Below are 12,495 nucleotides of genomic sequence, written 5' to 3' on the forward strand. Positions count from 1 at the left end.
ATAAATAAATGATAGCCTAATCCATGCAGATGAATCATGACAAATTGTTCTCATAATGTTTGAACTTTGAAGCATCATCCAAAATCTAAGCAACTACCACTAAAGTGCGCAACCCTGTATAAGGAGCTAACTGAACAATTGGGGGGTGTAAAGTTTGCAAAACCACACAATTGTTACTCAGGTTTTCATAATCCTATCACAACTTGACAAATTGTATGAAATTTTAGCCTAGTGTTATAACTAACTGTCGGACAATGGAATTTATAATCCAAACCTCTGGAAAATGTAACTGGATGCATCTAGAAGCAATAACTGAGACATAGTACTTTACTATTTTGTAGAGTGGTCAGTTTAAGTGGGGCTTCTTAATCAAACAGCCATCAATCAAACAATTTTAGTAAATTTTATGTGCAGAGCATCATTCTCTGAAATTGACAGTGCTTCAGCATTTAAGAACCAGCGTGCTTCGTTGGGGGGTTATCAACTTGTTTACGTGTGTGATCCACTTAAAGAAATATCGTACTGAGACAAAAGCATAGACAAATGGCAAAATGGTAGACATTCCACCTTCAATTTGCCCACCTGATTAGATTTTGAAATGAATACCCAACCAAACTGTTGTTTCTACCTATATGTTTTTATCTATGTAAACTTATATCTGAGACTCCTAGTATCTACTTATTCCCAACCCATTTAGATTCAGACTGGAAAGTCCTCTGAGCTTTTTACTTAATCAATCATACCCTACCAATCCTAAATACCTTTCCGATTTGGACATTTATATATACCACCAGCATAATCTCAGTCAAGAAAACCTTAGTCATCACATATCAACAAAAGAGAGAGATCAAAATGAAGGTATGTGTCTAACCTATGTCAAATTAGCATGGAACATTTCCTTCAATCCTTCAGCTTCATCATCATCATCATTTTCCTTGTTGCAGATATTCCAGTGGGTGCATCGAAAGCTTCGGCAGAATAGTATTGATCCTTTCAAGGATTTCACACTTGGTATTCATTCACCTGTGCTTATTTTCTCTTTTCCACTACTTTTTTCTCTTGCAATTATGATATTACTGAGCTGCATTAATATATATGAACCACAAAGGTAAACATCAGGTGTTTTGCAGATTAGGCATTTTAACCAGATCAGGAACACTAATGTACTTGAAAATATGCATCTCTTTTCAACATGTTAGATGCATTCACTAACCAACTGCAGATAAAATTTTCCTGTACATCACTAACCACTATCTCTTGTTGACATTTAATTCAACTTATTATACTTTTCCTTTTCCCATGTTTGGTATTCCTCTTTCAAGAGAACAAGAGCAATGGGAAGTATTGAGATTATCTTCATTAATAATTTCACCAGCTCACTAATTTTCTTTTGGAAATTATATTTCAGCAAACCCTTGTAGTTGTCTTACACCACAGCCAACATGTGACAACCAATACTCCCACATGATGCCAAGCTTTGGCTCCATGAATCAACCCGGCTTCTTAAAGCCACACCATCAAGAAAGTCTGACATCTTATTCGGGGCTTGATGTTGAAGGGGAGTCCAAACAAGAAACACCTGCAGCCATCTCCGAGCTCTTTGAAGGCTTTCTAACAATTGGAACTCTTGGCATAGAAACAGTCAACAATGAACCAGCAACACCAACATTTCCCATGCCTATTGAAGACATAACTATGAACAATGCAGAGGTGACGGAAAATGATCTGAAGCTCATTAGTTATGAGCTTGAGAAATTTCTTGAGGCTGAAAAGGAAGAAAGTTTCTACGAATCTTCAGGAAGAAACAGCCAAGTAAGCACTATCACACTTAGTAGCAAGCAAATAGATGGATCTGAAGCTGAAGACAATGCAAACAAAGCTGTGTGTCCACTGCAAGGATATTTATTGGGGTCATCACTTGAACTTCCAGAGACAACAGAAGTGAAGAAAGAGAGGGCATCACTTGCCGAGCTATTTCGTAGGACAAAGACAAGTCAAGAATCTATAGAGACAGGAGAAAAAGGAGAAACACAAATCAAGCAAACACAAAAGTCTGCCATGCATATTATGAGAAAGATGTTGAAAAAAGTCCATGTCTCTTCAAAAAGCTGTAATACTGCTGCAAGGGATGATGCCGCCTCTACTTCAACCAATAAAAAGCTCCATAAGGTAGGTCTTTACCAGATCTTCTGCACTTAACATCAAATTCAATGGTTGTCCCCATCTCCATTGCCTATGATTATTGCCTTGGCATCTAAAAGTTAGCTAATGAAAATTTTAATGCATGTTTGTTTCTTGGTCACCCGGAATACAATGAGAGTAGGAATCAAACACATATAGAAACCAGATTGTGCAAATAATTTATTACTCAAATTTATTAGCCAAGAAAAAACAACAAACAAAAAATTTGCTAGTTAATTCTTTCATAGAGAATCTATAGAACTCGCCGTAGAAGATAATCAAAGCAACTTAAAGAATTAAAATTCGTAACAAGACTGAAGAAAATTAGCCAAAGGGATTTGGGTCAGACTCAACATATCTAACAACACTGAAGGTCATATGTTAAATATCATTCCAAGTTGAACAGTTTTAGCATCTGGCAGAATAGTTTCAGGTACCAAAATAATCTGCAAACCTCTGAATCCAACATATATGTCTTCAATATATGCTGAAAGCAATCTATCATATCATAATTTCATTGCTTCATTTGGATATCTAGGTTCTACGAATGTTTCACAGAAAAGTCTATCCTGAGAACACCGTAACTGCAAAGGATTTTGCTAAACCCAACAAAGATAAGATTAAGGATGCTTCTCATGACTGCTGCCATGAATATCAGAACAGAGACCCCACAAACCCAGACAAAGGCAGAAGAGTTAATTCGGACACCAAGTCAACAAAGTCTTCCCGAAACTGTGAGCCCATCTGGAACCCGCCACAAGATGGGCTTAGTTGCAGTACTTCAACTGCAAACAATGAGCACTGGATCAAAACAGATGCAGAGTGTAAGTACTTATCTCTCTAGCATACAGTTCCTCATACACATTTAAGTGCACACATCAAACTTTTACACAAATCTTTCATCAGCATATATATATGAATTAGGATCAAATGATGCATGTATCAATTTAATAAAGTTATACAGCTTATAACCTTTTATAGGATATATATTTTAATTACCCAACCATTGTGAATTTATATTAAATTTTACCGAAATCGAACATCAATAAGCACCATAATATATGTGAAATTGCATTATAATTAGTTCATATATCTGTATTTTAACCCATTTACAATTTTTGGCATTATAGACTTGGTGCTGGAGCTGTAGCTACCTAAGCTGTGAGAAAGTGCAAGGCATTGACATTGAGCCTCTATAATAGACTTGTAAAATCTACTCTTTCATAATACTATGATGATCTTATATGTGTACTTCCAAGTGGAAGTGATGCTGCATTAAGGTTGTGAGTTTCATGTATGCATACTTTATATGTAGACATCAGTTACTTCTACTATTTTCTTATTGGTTCTCATGAATCATTCTTCCATCAAATTCAAGAAAGGCAACTCATAATTACAAAGTTTGTTCAGTGCCTATTATGTCTGCATTTTATCCCAGCTTTAGTATCGAAGTGGTCAATCTCGGATAGTGGTGCAGAGTGGCTGGCCCCAAAATGCCACCATGGGATAGTAAATTCTGGGATAGCCACTATTTCAAGAAAAACAGAAAATAATGTGTATGCTCACAATTGATACATTCTTTGTTATAAATCATAAGTCATAGTCTGTGCTTTAAACTCATAATAAACAATTAATCCAATGTACAAGTATAAACAACAATCCAATAAAATAAAAGTCAACCATCATAGGGGAAAAGGAGAAGTACAGAACCAAACCCTAATCAAACATCAACAACTAAGAACCAGGAGAGAAGGGAAGCAACCGAGAGGCAGTAGAAACGTTTAAGATAGGATCAAATGATACCAGTGCAAGTTTAAGAAAATGTTACACTATTCAATAACTTTGTCTCAAAGTAAATTTTTACAAAACCTACCAACAATCAGAAGTTTATTCATTGTAAATCAAATCTATAAAATTTCATAACAATCTAAAATCATTTGATATATTTTTTTATAGATCAAAATTGATGGTAACACTCAAGATTGACATATGCATGAATTAGATTTAGGCTTCTGATATTCAATTTTCACAAAATTTGGTACAATGATCTCCATGATAGGTGACTATAAATCAACGGTTTGATTGATTCAAATTATTATAGATAGATAAAAACAGTGTAACTTTAAAGATAACATTGATGTCATTTAATCTTAACTCATTGAATTGGATTCAATTGACATTAATGTCATTTAATAAAATATTAAAAAAAGAAACTAAACTAAACTAAATCTGACCCCTCAATTTTACAATAGATCAATGGTTGGAACTTATTATAAGGGACATGCAAGCAAGGATAAGACAGGAAGGACCGAAGGAATATCATGGGGATAAAAAGAGAGAGATGAGAAAGAAAAATATGAAAAAGAAGATGGGATATGTCATGTTCCCTGACATGACTACTATGATTAATATCCTGTATTAATTGTGTCATTAAAACAAATGCCTGTTAAGCACTTATTCATCTCTTTCTCCCTTGAGCTGATACTTAGTCATAATGTTTTGCTTCTATCCTCTATAGGCCTCTATTCTACCTTAATTTCAATATTTTGTAGTCAAGAAAAATCCATGTCTACTTTGTAAAAAGCAGCCTTGCCTAACCTCAGAATAGCTTTTGTATCACGAATTAGAACTCAATATGTCACAGGCCTTTTCAGACTTTCAAACTCCCAATCACCAATTTTTGTCAATTCATGGCTGCTTTTTGCATATGACCTTAGTTTCCAATGCAATTCTTTGCCAACGACTTCTTTTGGTAACAACTGCATCATCATCATCAACCTCAACAAACCAAATGCACAACTACTCTCTTCTTTTTCCAAGTCAAAAGGATACTATTTTCATCACACTGGTGTCTTTTTCCAGCATCCTTCTGGTTGGAAACCACAACACTCCGCTCATCTCCCTCCATGCAGCCTACCCCAATGTCCTTTTAATTCCAACCAGTGTTAATACCACCTGTCATTGCCAGTGTTTACAACAATATTCATCTGCCACTGCTTCCCCCATTCTCGATAGAGTATCCAGCATCATGATGAATAGGAGCTACGATGATTTTGTATGATGATTGAGCCTCCTAGTTGTTTCCAGCTAACCATGTTGTGACTCCAGTTGGTCCATAGTGGTGTTGTGACATCACTTCAACAATCTCTCATTAATATCAATCGTATAGTCATCTCCGACAGTCCCATCTAGAGAACATGTATTGTTGCTGAATAGAGAAATAAAAAGGTCAGGGATATTTGAGATATCCCTTGTTCTCCTAGACTCGTGACTAATTTCCTATATCACCTTTACTCCTCTCTAACTCTCTCTTTATAGCCGTCAATCAACTAACGGATTGTTATTCTTAAATACTAAGGCCCATAACTTAGGCCTGGTCCCTAACAGAACCCTAGACCACTACTCCATCAATGACCTTAACACATGGTCAACAAGCAAATATCCCACAAAATTAAGCTATTTTGAGATATCCGAATAGTTAAATTTCCTTTTCCTTTATTCTTTTAACATATGTCATCATGTTGCAAGTAGAAAATACATCAAGCACTTGAAGCTTATGGTTCAAACCTCAGAATCTGGTGCTAATAAAAAGGCAGCGAGTATGAACTACAAATCTACAATGGAATTAACTCCTCTCTGAGGTTGCCACCCATCTCCATCTTCCATGATCGATCAACAAGACTTGCAAACTCTCTGAAATACATACAGGAAGCTCGATAAGTAAAATAAGTGGTTCTCACAGTAATATGCAATAGAACATTGGCAATAAAAACTTCAGCCAATATGCAATGGTAAACAATGTGAAATGATTAACGGAGAAACCACCGATCTACTACACATATGCAGCACTGTAAAGTGTGTATATATTATATTTTGGCAATGCCAATAACTTCGTTTGTTATTTAGATATTCCAAAAGGGACTGTCCATTTGGGTCTCTTTATTTAGGGATTCTTCCACCATGGATGCATAGATAGGACAAAAGTCCCCTTCACATGGATTTAGGAACAGCAGTTGTGAGTGGGCACAAGGTCCTGTATAGTTGAATTGCCTAAGATATCCTTAATATAACATTATATACAAAAAGATGTACATTTAAGTAATTTTATAATTATTGTAATAATCTAAAGAAACTAAAACTAGTTTGCAAAAAAAAAAAATCTTTTTGGACAAAGATTTAAATACTATTGCAACACTATTGGATGCATACCGACTCATCGAAAAAGAAAACTGAACTTGTTCCCACATCAATCAGCCTATAGCCATTCCTACCACACCCTAGGATTGACTATTCATTGCCTTGCTTCCTCACTTCATATGCCGGTTCCCTCTGATATCCACTCCAATCTTTGCTGCCAACCACTCTTTACAACTGCTGCTCAATGACGGCCTTCCTTCACTAGTTGCCACCATAACCCTGCCTCAACTTCATTCTTTAGATTACTGATTTGTGCTCAACATCATTTTCTTCCTGTTGTTTAAAGCACGAGCAAAACATTGTTGTATTAGTTAACTAAAGCATTGATGACCGCATGATCCTTTTGGTCCCTTATTACAGTTGTTGATCCAGGAGTCACCATTTCTTTTTGCGAATAAAAGGCACATGTGCAAGACATAATTAAACAACAACGAGCAACCCATGTCCTACTCAAGGCTATATGAATGATGTGATACCCGTGTTCTGTCAGAAATCAAGTTGGCAATAAGAAAATTTTAAATGTAAATCTCTTTCAATACCCCCCCCCCCTTTTTTTTCTTTTTCTTCCCTCTTGTTGGATAGAAAAAAAAAAAAAAAAAAAAAAAAAAAAAAAAAAAAAAAAAAAAAAACTTGTTGCAATAGTTTCAACGTGTAGTTATTATATGTAACCAAAAGACCTATTTCAACATGAGCACCTTAATCTTAGCATGGAATATAAAACCTGGCAAGAGTAACCCTATTTTGTTGCCTACTCGATTTTGTTCTCTTGTCCTTAGTCTAAGTCAAAGCTAATTTGAATTTTGAGTTCTGAGTAACCATTTATGGTTTTTCTTATTTATTTATTTTTTATGAACATTTACTAGAGGTTTCGGCATGATCTTCTCTATCTTAGCATGTTACCTAGAAGGCTAGAATCTAGCAAGAGAATGTATCTCTATATAGCCACATGATTTGTATCACTCTACTATGTGGTAGCATGCATTCCAGCTTCCACTAACCCCATCATTCTCATTGCTTGGAGTAAAGGTCCCAAATGGCCCCAAAACTTTGTATCGTGCCTTAAAATGACTCCCTGAAATTTCAATTAACCCAATCTATGCTCCCAAATTTTGATTCGTAACTCACATTAGTCTATAGGTTCATCTCGTTAATTCAACCCCAACAGAATGATACAGAACGCTTTGGGTACAGGAAGGTTGCAGCAACAAGCTCGCTTATGATGTCGCCATAAAAGAAAGGAAAGAAAGAGTCAATGGTTTTGGCTGAGAAAGATAATTTGTTTTGGGGAAAAGACGTATTTTAACATTACATTAACTTGCATCCACCACATAACAGTGTCGTTTTTTATTGGACCCCCATGACAACTTAACTGCCAACTCAGAACACTATTAACGGAGATGAACCTAGGAGTTAATGTGAGTCACGAATTGAAATCTGCAGGTCCATATTAGGTTAATTGAAATTTTGAGGGCCATTTTGAGGCACGGTGCGAATTTCAAGAGTCATTTTGGACCTTTACTCCATTGCTAGTGTAAGGATAACTGTCGTAAGAGAGGACACATGCCCTATTCACCTTCGACCACTACCGACCACCTTCAAGCTGCTATGCCGTGGATCCCCATTTTCATCCAAAACAGAACTTGAAAACTCCAAAATAGCCCTTCATAGCTAACCCACACCCAGTTTAAACTGCAAAGCTAAATGACATTCCAGTCCTACACCCTAACTATGGCTATCACCTTAATAGGAAATATTAATTGTTGTGGGCGCAGGTCAGCTAAACAGTATCAAAGATTTTATGAAGTTAAAGCACATTGAGGGAACTGATCCTACAAAGGGTGATCCATAATTTGATGTATGGGGTTGGGATGATGAGGGCTACTTTCTTTGGTTGAACAACTTAGAAAGAAAGTGGATTTAATTAGGGATGCCATGTTGCTTTTATCCTTGAAGTCCTTAAAACCATCAACAGCGTATAAATTATAGGATCCCCATCCAAAGGAATTATGAAATCAATCAATATAATCTGCGGTGTGCATAAATCATTAAATCCTCCATTTTTCACTAATTACTTTATCACTCCACTTCTTGTTATTGGTTCACGTAACCTCTCAACATTTGTACCATTTTTGTAGTGCTCAGCACATTGCCATAATTGTAGCCAGGTGGAATAAATAGAACATTAGAGATGTTTATGACAAATTGTTATAAAATAAAAAACTAAAGATTTCACAAAACACTGAGGATCAACTGGAAAAATTACAACACCTAAACAATGGACCACTAGGTCATAATAGAGGCACTGAGTGACTGTTATGAGTTCACAGCACGCACAAACTCCTATATAGTATCGATAGGTTTGAATTTGTCACTTAGCCACTAACCAAGATACAGAAAAACAGAAGTTACAGAAATCTCAGCATCATGCTCTTTCCATCAACACATCAACTTTAATACAAAATTCAAATTTATTTAATGTCTTTGTATCAATTGAAGTTAGAATTTCAAAATGAGATACACAAATTATGAGCCAATGCAGCAATATACAAACTCTTATATACATATGCAGGATATAATATAAAATGATTGAGTTATAATAAAAAAATGTACGATGATTCAAAATTAATTGAGAAATTAGTAAAAACCTCAAGTCATGGCTGACAACAAGAACAGTTAACTCCCTTTTTAGATGCTTTAAAAGCTTCACAACATCTGCGCGTGCTTTCCAATCTGCTCAGTGGGAAATTATCAGATACAACTTTAAAAGATATACTTTATTTCATTTTAACTGAAAGATAATCATTGAAGAAGTAAAGGTTCACGTATAAAATAATAAGACACCTAAAATAAGAATGCTCATATTCTAAAAATTACAAAATATAAAAAGTTGGTAAAACAATATTAACTGAAAACTAGATTTTAGTAAGATTTATTTGATTCAATCCTTGAGAGGAAATCGGAAAGCTCCTTAAGTGGAATAACAACAGAAAAGCACAATAAAGAAGTCACAGGTTGCATTATTTACCAAGTCCAGCAAGAGGCTCATCCAATATCAATAGATCAGGGATTTGCACCTGCAAAATACATTTGGAAAAGACCATGAAGCTCATTAATGCTACTGACACCTATAACTTCGTAACCGAGATTGCATCAATCACTCCATGGCTGGTCAGGTGAAGAGATGAAGCAATAACTAGCAGACATCTCAGTATCAGGATTTCTAAGTTTTTAAAAAGAGGAAAAAATTCTTACTAATTGAATTGCCAAAGCAAGGCGCCGTTTGTAACCGCCGCTAAGGGAATGAGGATTTTTGTCCAATGATATCCCATTCAATCCAACCTACAGTAAGAGCAGTAGATATGAATATAAAGATAAAATGATAACAAAGGCTTGGAAAGACACCCTGTAATATACAGAGGCATAGCTACCCAGTTAATTGCCCTTTGAAGCCCTAAAGCAAGATTTTCTCTCAATTGATAGCTACCCTTTTGCCTTGGCCACCCAAAAGTGACTTCATCAAGCACAGTTTCAGCTAAAAAATACCTAGCTTGCAACACATATGTAGAACAAGTGAAAAATGATCAAACAAGATTTACATATAAACAAATAAACTATGACAGATGAAAAGCCCTCTGCAATCTTATAATGCTAGACTGTCTGAAACAGAAACTGCATAACAGTCTTATTTATGTCAGACTATATATGCATTTTTATGTATATAAAATATATAATACTAGAAAGTTTTTATTTTATTTTATTTTTGCCAATACAACACATAACACACAACCCACTCTACTCACACACCCATTAGATACTCTCTTTTTCATCAAGAGAGATTCGAACCCATGTGGCACTTTTAGGAGGCAAATGTATTTACCATTGGGAGAAGCCTCAGCCACATAATACTAGAAAGTTTAAATGACCATAGTAAGCATGAGGGCTAGTCATCTTGTAAATTGATGGTTAAATGTTCGAGTAGCTAAGATTCAACATAGACAGCAGTAAGGTGCAGAAAATAATCAAAGCCTCCACTAGCTACCATAATGGTTGGAGCCTTGTACATAGTGGTGTCCATTTAGAAAGGCTAATGACTAAATAATAAATTGTATTGGTTATTATTGTTATAATGTTACATGTTTGTCCTCAGTCCTAACCACGTCCACAGCAATGCTTTTCTTTCCTAGTATTTCTATGTGTAGGTTTCTTGGGCTGTACAAATCCCAACAATTAATTATGTATATGATACAAGGTTTACAACATCAAATTTTAATCAAAGCAATACAACAAAAAATGCGTTATTTATATTCAAATCAATTAATATTCATAGTTTCATACCTCTCAGGAAACTGGAAGACAATACCAACTCTTTCTGGTGACAAAGGCTCAGGAGGCTGGATAGGATTTCCATCATTTCCATACTTTTGGCTGTAAATGGATCCAGTGGTCGATTTGCTTATTCCTGCAAGAAGCTACATGAAGAGAAGGAAGACCGTTGGAGGAACAATAATACTTACCCAAACATGAAACTAACATGAATATTCATGCAATTAAATTCCCCGAACAGGGAAAAAAAAAGAGAGAAAAAGAAGTACCTGCAAGAGTGTTGTTTTCCCACTTCCACTTTGTCCGAAAATTAGACCAAAACTGCAGCAATTGACAAAAATTCAGCAGGGATTAAGTACAAGCACCTAACACCTAAAAGCTAAATCATGTCAATAGGAACTCAATGATAAACATAATAAAGATCTACCTCTTTTAATTTAAACACACAAATTTTAAAAGGAGAAAAGTTATTGCTAAAAAGTACCTTTTCTCCGGAAGTGAGAAACTAACTGAATTCAGTAGCTTAAGCTGAGTCCCCGGAGGCTGATAGCTAACATCTCTAACCTTAAGCCAAAAAAAAAATATATCGCATTCATATAATATTAATTAGTCTTAGTCTTATATAAATACGATCACAAATGTGAAATTCATCAACATCGAAACAGCAATGGATATGACATGAAAATTACTATTCTATATCTAGTCCTAAAAACTATACTAACTAAAGCTAAATCATTTTCATTCAACATAAAAAGAAAAAGGATTACATTCTAGAAGCTACTACATACTTCAAAAGCAGTGTAATCGCAGTTGATGGTGGGGAGGTTGGTTGTTGGTGCAGGGAAGTTGAACCTGGAAGAACTCAGGCGATTATGGTTGAGTGAGGGTGAAATTGGGGTTAAATTAGAAAGGGGGAATGGGGGTGGTGAGCCTGAGAGGAAGCGGAAGGGAAGAGGAGTGTTTAAAGAGATGGCCATTGAGAGAGTGGGGTGGGGGACAGGGCGCCGGGGTCTTCAGGGTATGACACCTGCGTTCTTCACTCTTGTCTTTTTCTTTCCCTCTGGGGCTACCTGTCACAATTTAAAGCTAGTGTTTGGAACGGATGTATAGAGACAGACGGATAAAGAAAGTGTTTTGCACTTTTGCATATATTTCCTAATCGATGTTAAACAGTGTTTTTGTAAAGAAGCTTAAGTGTCCTATTATTATTGAACGTATTAATTAACCGGTTATTTTTAAATTTTTTAACAAATTAAAATAAAATCGATTTTTTTATAACAATAATAATAAACTCAATTTTTTTAGGAATTTAATTGTATTTTTAAATTTTTAGGAATTTAAATGTCTGCAAAATAAAAAGTCAGTGATATATTTATCTTTTTATCAAAAAATTTAAAGATAGTTGGTTTAGATTGTGTAATTCGATCGGATTAAATCGGATCTAATAATTATAATGCAGACAATTAGGTTTATTATTGTTACTATAATAAACTGATTTTGTTCTGATTTATTAAAAAATAAATTATTAATCGATTTAATAAAGATGTCCAATAATAACATGACACATATAAATGTCTTTTAAAAAAATATTTTTTGGTGTCTTTATTAAAGTGGTCTCCTTCCTAATTTCGCATGCTATACATCCACATGGTTCACCAATATTTTCTACCACAATTTCATATTCAGTAATTATGAGATTGCATATGGATAAGCTATCTGAGTTAATATTTAAATTAGTCTCTAAACTTATATTCAAACCTTAAATTTATTTTTGAAATTATACTCCAAGACTCG

General features: G+C 35.0%; 2 protein-coding genes across 8 annotated transcripts; one reads left to right on the forward strand and one right to left on the reverse strand.

The window, feature by feature from the left end:
* Positions 1-724: 724 nt before the first annotated feature.
* LOC107605003 (regulator of nonsense transcript protein) lies at positions 725-3,553 on the forward strand. 2 transcript variants are annotated; one of them, XM_021104879.2, is made up of 5 exons: positions 725-858; positions 945-1,011; positions 1,409-2,169; positions 2,720-3,005; positions 3,312-3,553. In XM_021104879.2, exons 1-5 carry the CDS (start codon positions 853-855, stop codon positions 3,329-3,331), a joined length of 1,140 nt encoding a protein of 379 aa, XP_020960538.1. In that variant the 5' UTR covers positions 725-852; the 3' UTR covers positions 3,332-3,553. The 2 variants fall into 2 exon arrangements, with proteins under 2 accessions (XP_020960538.1, XP_016162223.1); XM_016306737.3 differs by lacking the exon at positions 725-858 and having other exon boundaries at positions 861-1,011.
* Positions 2,539-11,818, reverse strand: ABCI11 (non-intrinsic ABC protein 14). Of its 6 annotated transcripts, none has more exons than XR_015885870.1 (11): positions 11,490-11,818; positions 11,186-11,265; positions 10,971-11,022; positions 10,714-10,847; positions 9,807-9,921; positions 9,631-9,717; positions 9,404-9,452; positions 9,024-9,108; positions 6,391-6,651; positions 5,749-5,874; positions 2,539-2,966 (listed from the first exon to the last, which is right to left on the reverse strand). XR_015885870.1 is itself a non-coding variant. In XM_016306735.3 (10 exons), exons 1-9 carry the CDS (start codon positions 11,676-11,678, stop codon positions 5,796-5,798), a joined length of 870 nt encoding a protein of 289 aa, XP_016162221.1. In that variant the 5' UTR covers positions 11,679-11,818; the 3' UTR covers positions 2,539-2,966; positions 5,749-5,795. The 6 variants fall into 6 exon arrangements, 3 of the variants coding, with proteins under 3 accessions (XP_016162221.1, XP_016162220.1, XP_020960540.1); XR_015885871.1 differs by having other exon boundaries at positions 2,539-2,982; XM_016306735.3 differs by lacking the exon at positions 6,391-6,651.
* Positions 11,819-12,495: the final 677 nt, after the last annotated feature.

This window comes from Arachis ipaensis, chromosome B6 (assembly GCF_059453495.1).
Source record: "Arachis ipaensis isolate K30076 ecotype BB chromosome B6, ASM5945349v1, whole genome shotgun sequence".
Taxonomy (NCBI): Eukaryota; Viridiplantae; Streptophyta; class Magnoliopsida; order Fabales; family Fabaceae; genus Arachis; species Arachis ipaensis.

Bases quoted from the DNA above. Each gene is read 5' to 3' on its own strand.
- LOC107605003 (XM_016306737.3), top strand. From the start codon at position 861: ATGTGTCTAACCTATGTCAAATTAGCATGGAACATTTCCTTCAATCCT. The intron at 1,012-1,408 runs GTATTCATTCAC...ATTATATTTCAG, and splicing joins TTTCAAGGATTTCACACTTG to CAAACCCTTGTAGTTGTCTT. The intron at 2,170-2,719 runs GTAGGTCTTTAC...TTGGATATCTAG, and splicing joins CCAATAAAAAGCTCCATAAG to GTTCTACGAATGTTTCACAG.
- ABCI11 (XM_016306735.3), bottom strand. From the start codon at position 11,678: ATGGCCATCTCTTTAAACACTCCTCTTCCCTTCCGCTTCCTCTCAGGC. The intron at 10,848-10,970 runs GTACTTCTTTTT...CTCTTCATGTAG, and splicing joins GGAAAACAACACTCTTGCAG to CTTCTTGCAGGAATAAGCAA. The intron at 9,718-9,806 runs GTAGCTATGCCT...CTCTTACTGTAG, and splicing joins TTCAAAGGGCAATTAACTGG to GTTGGATTGAATGGGATATC.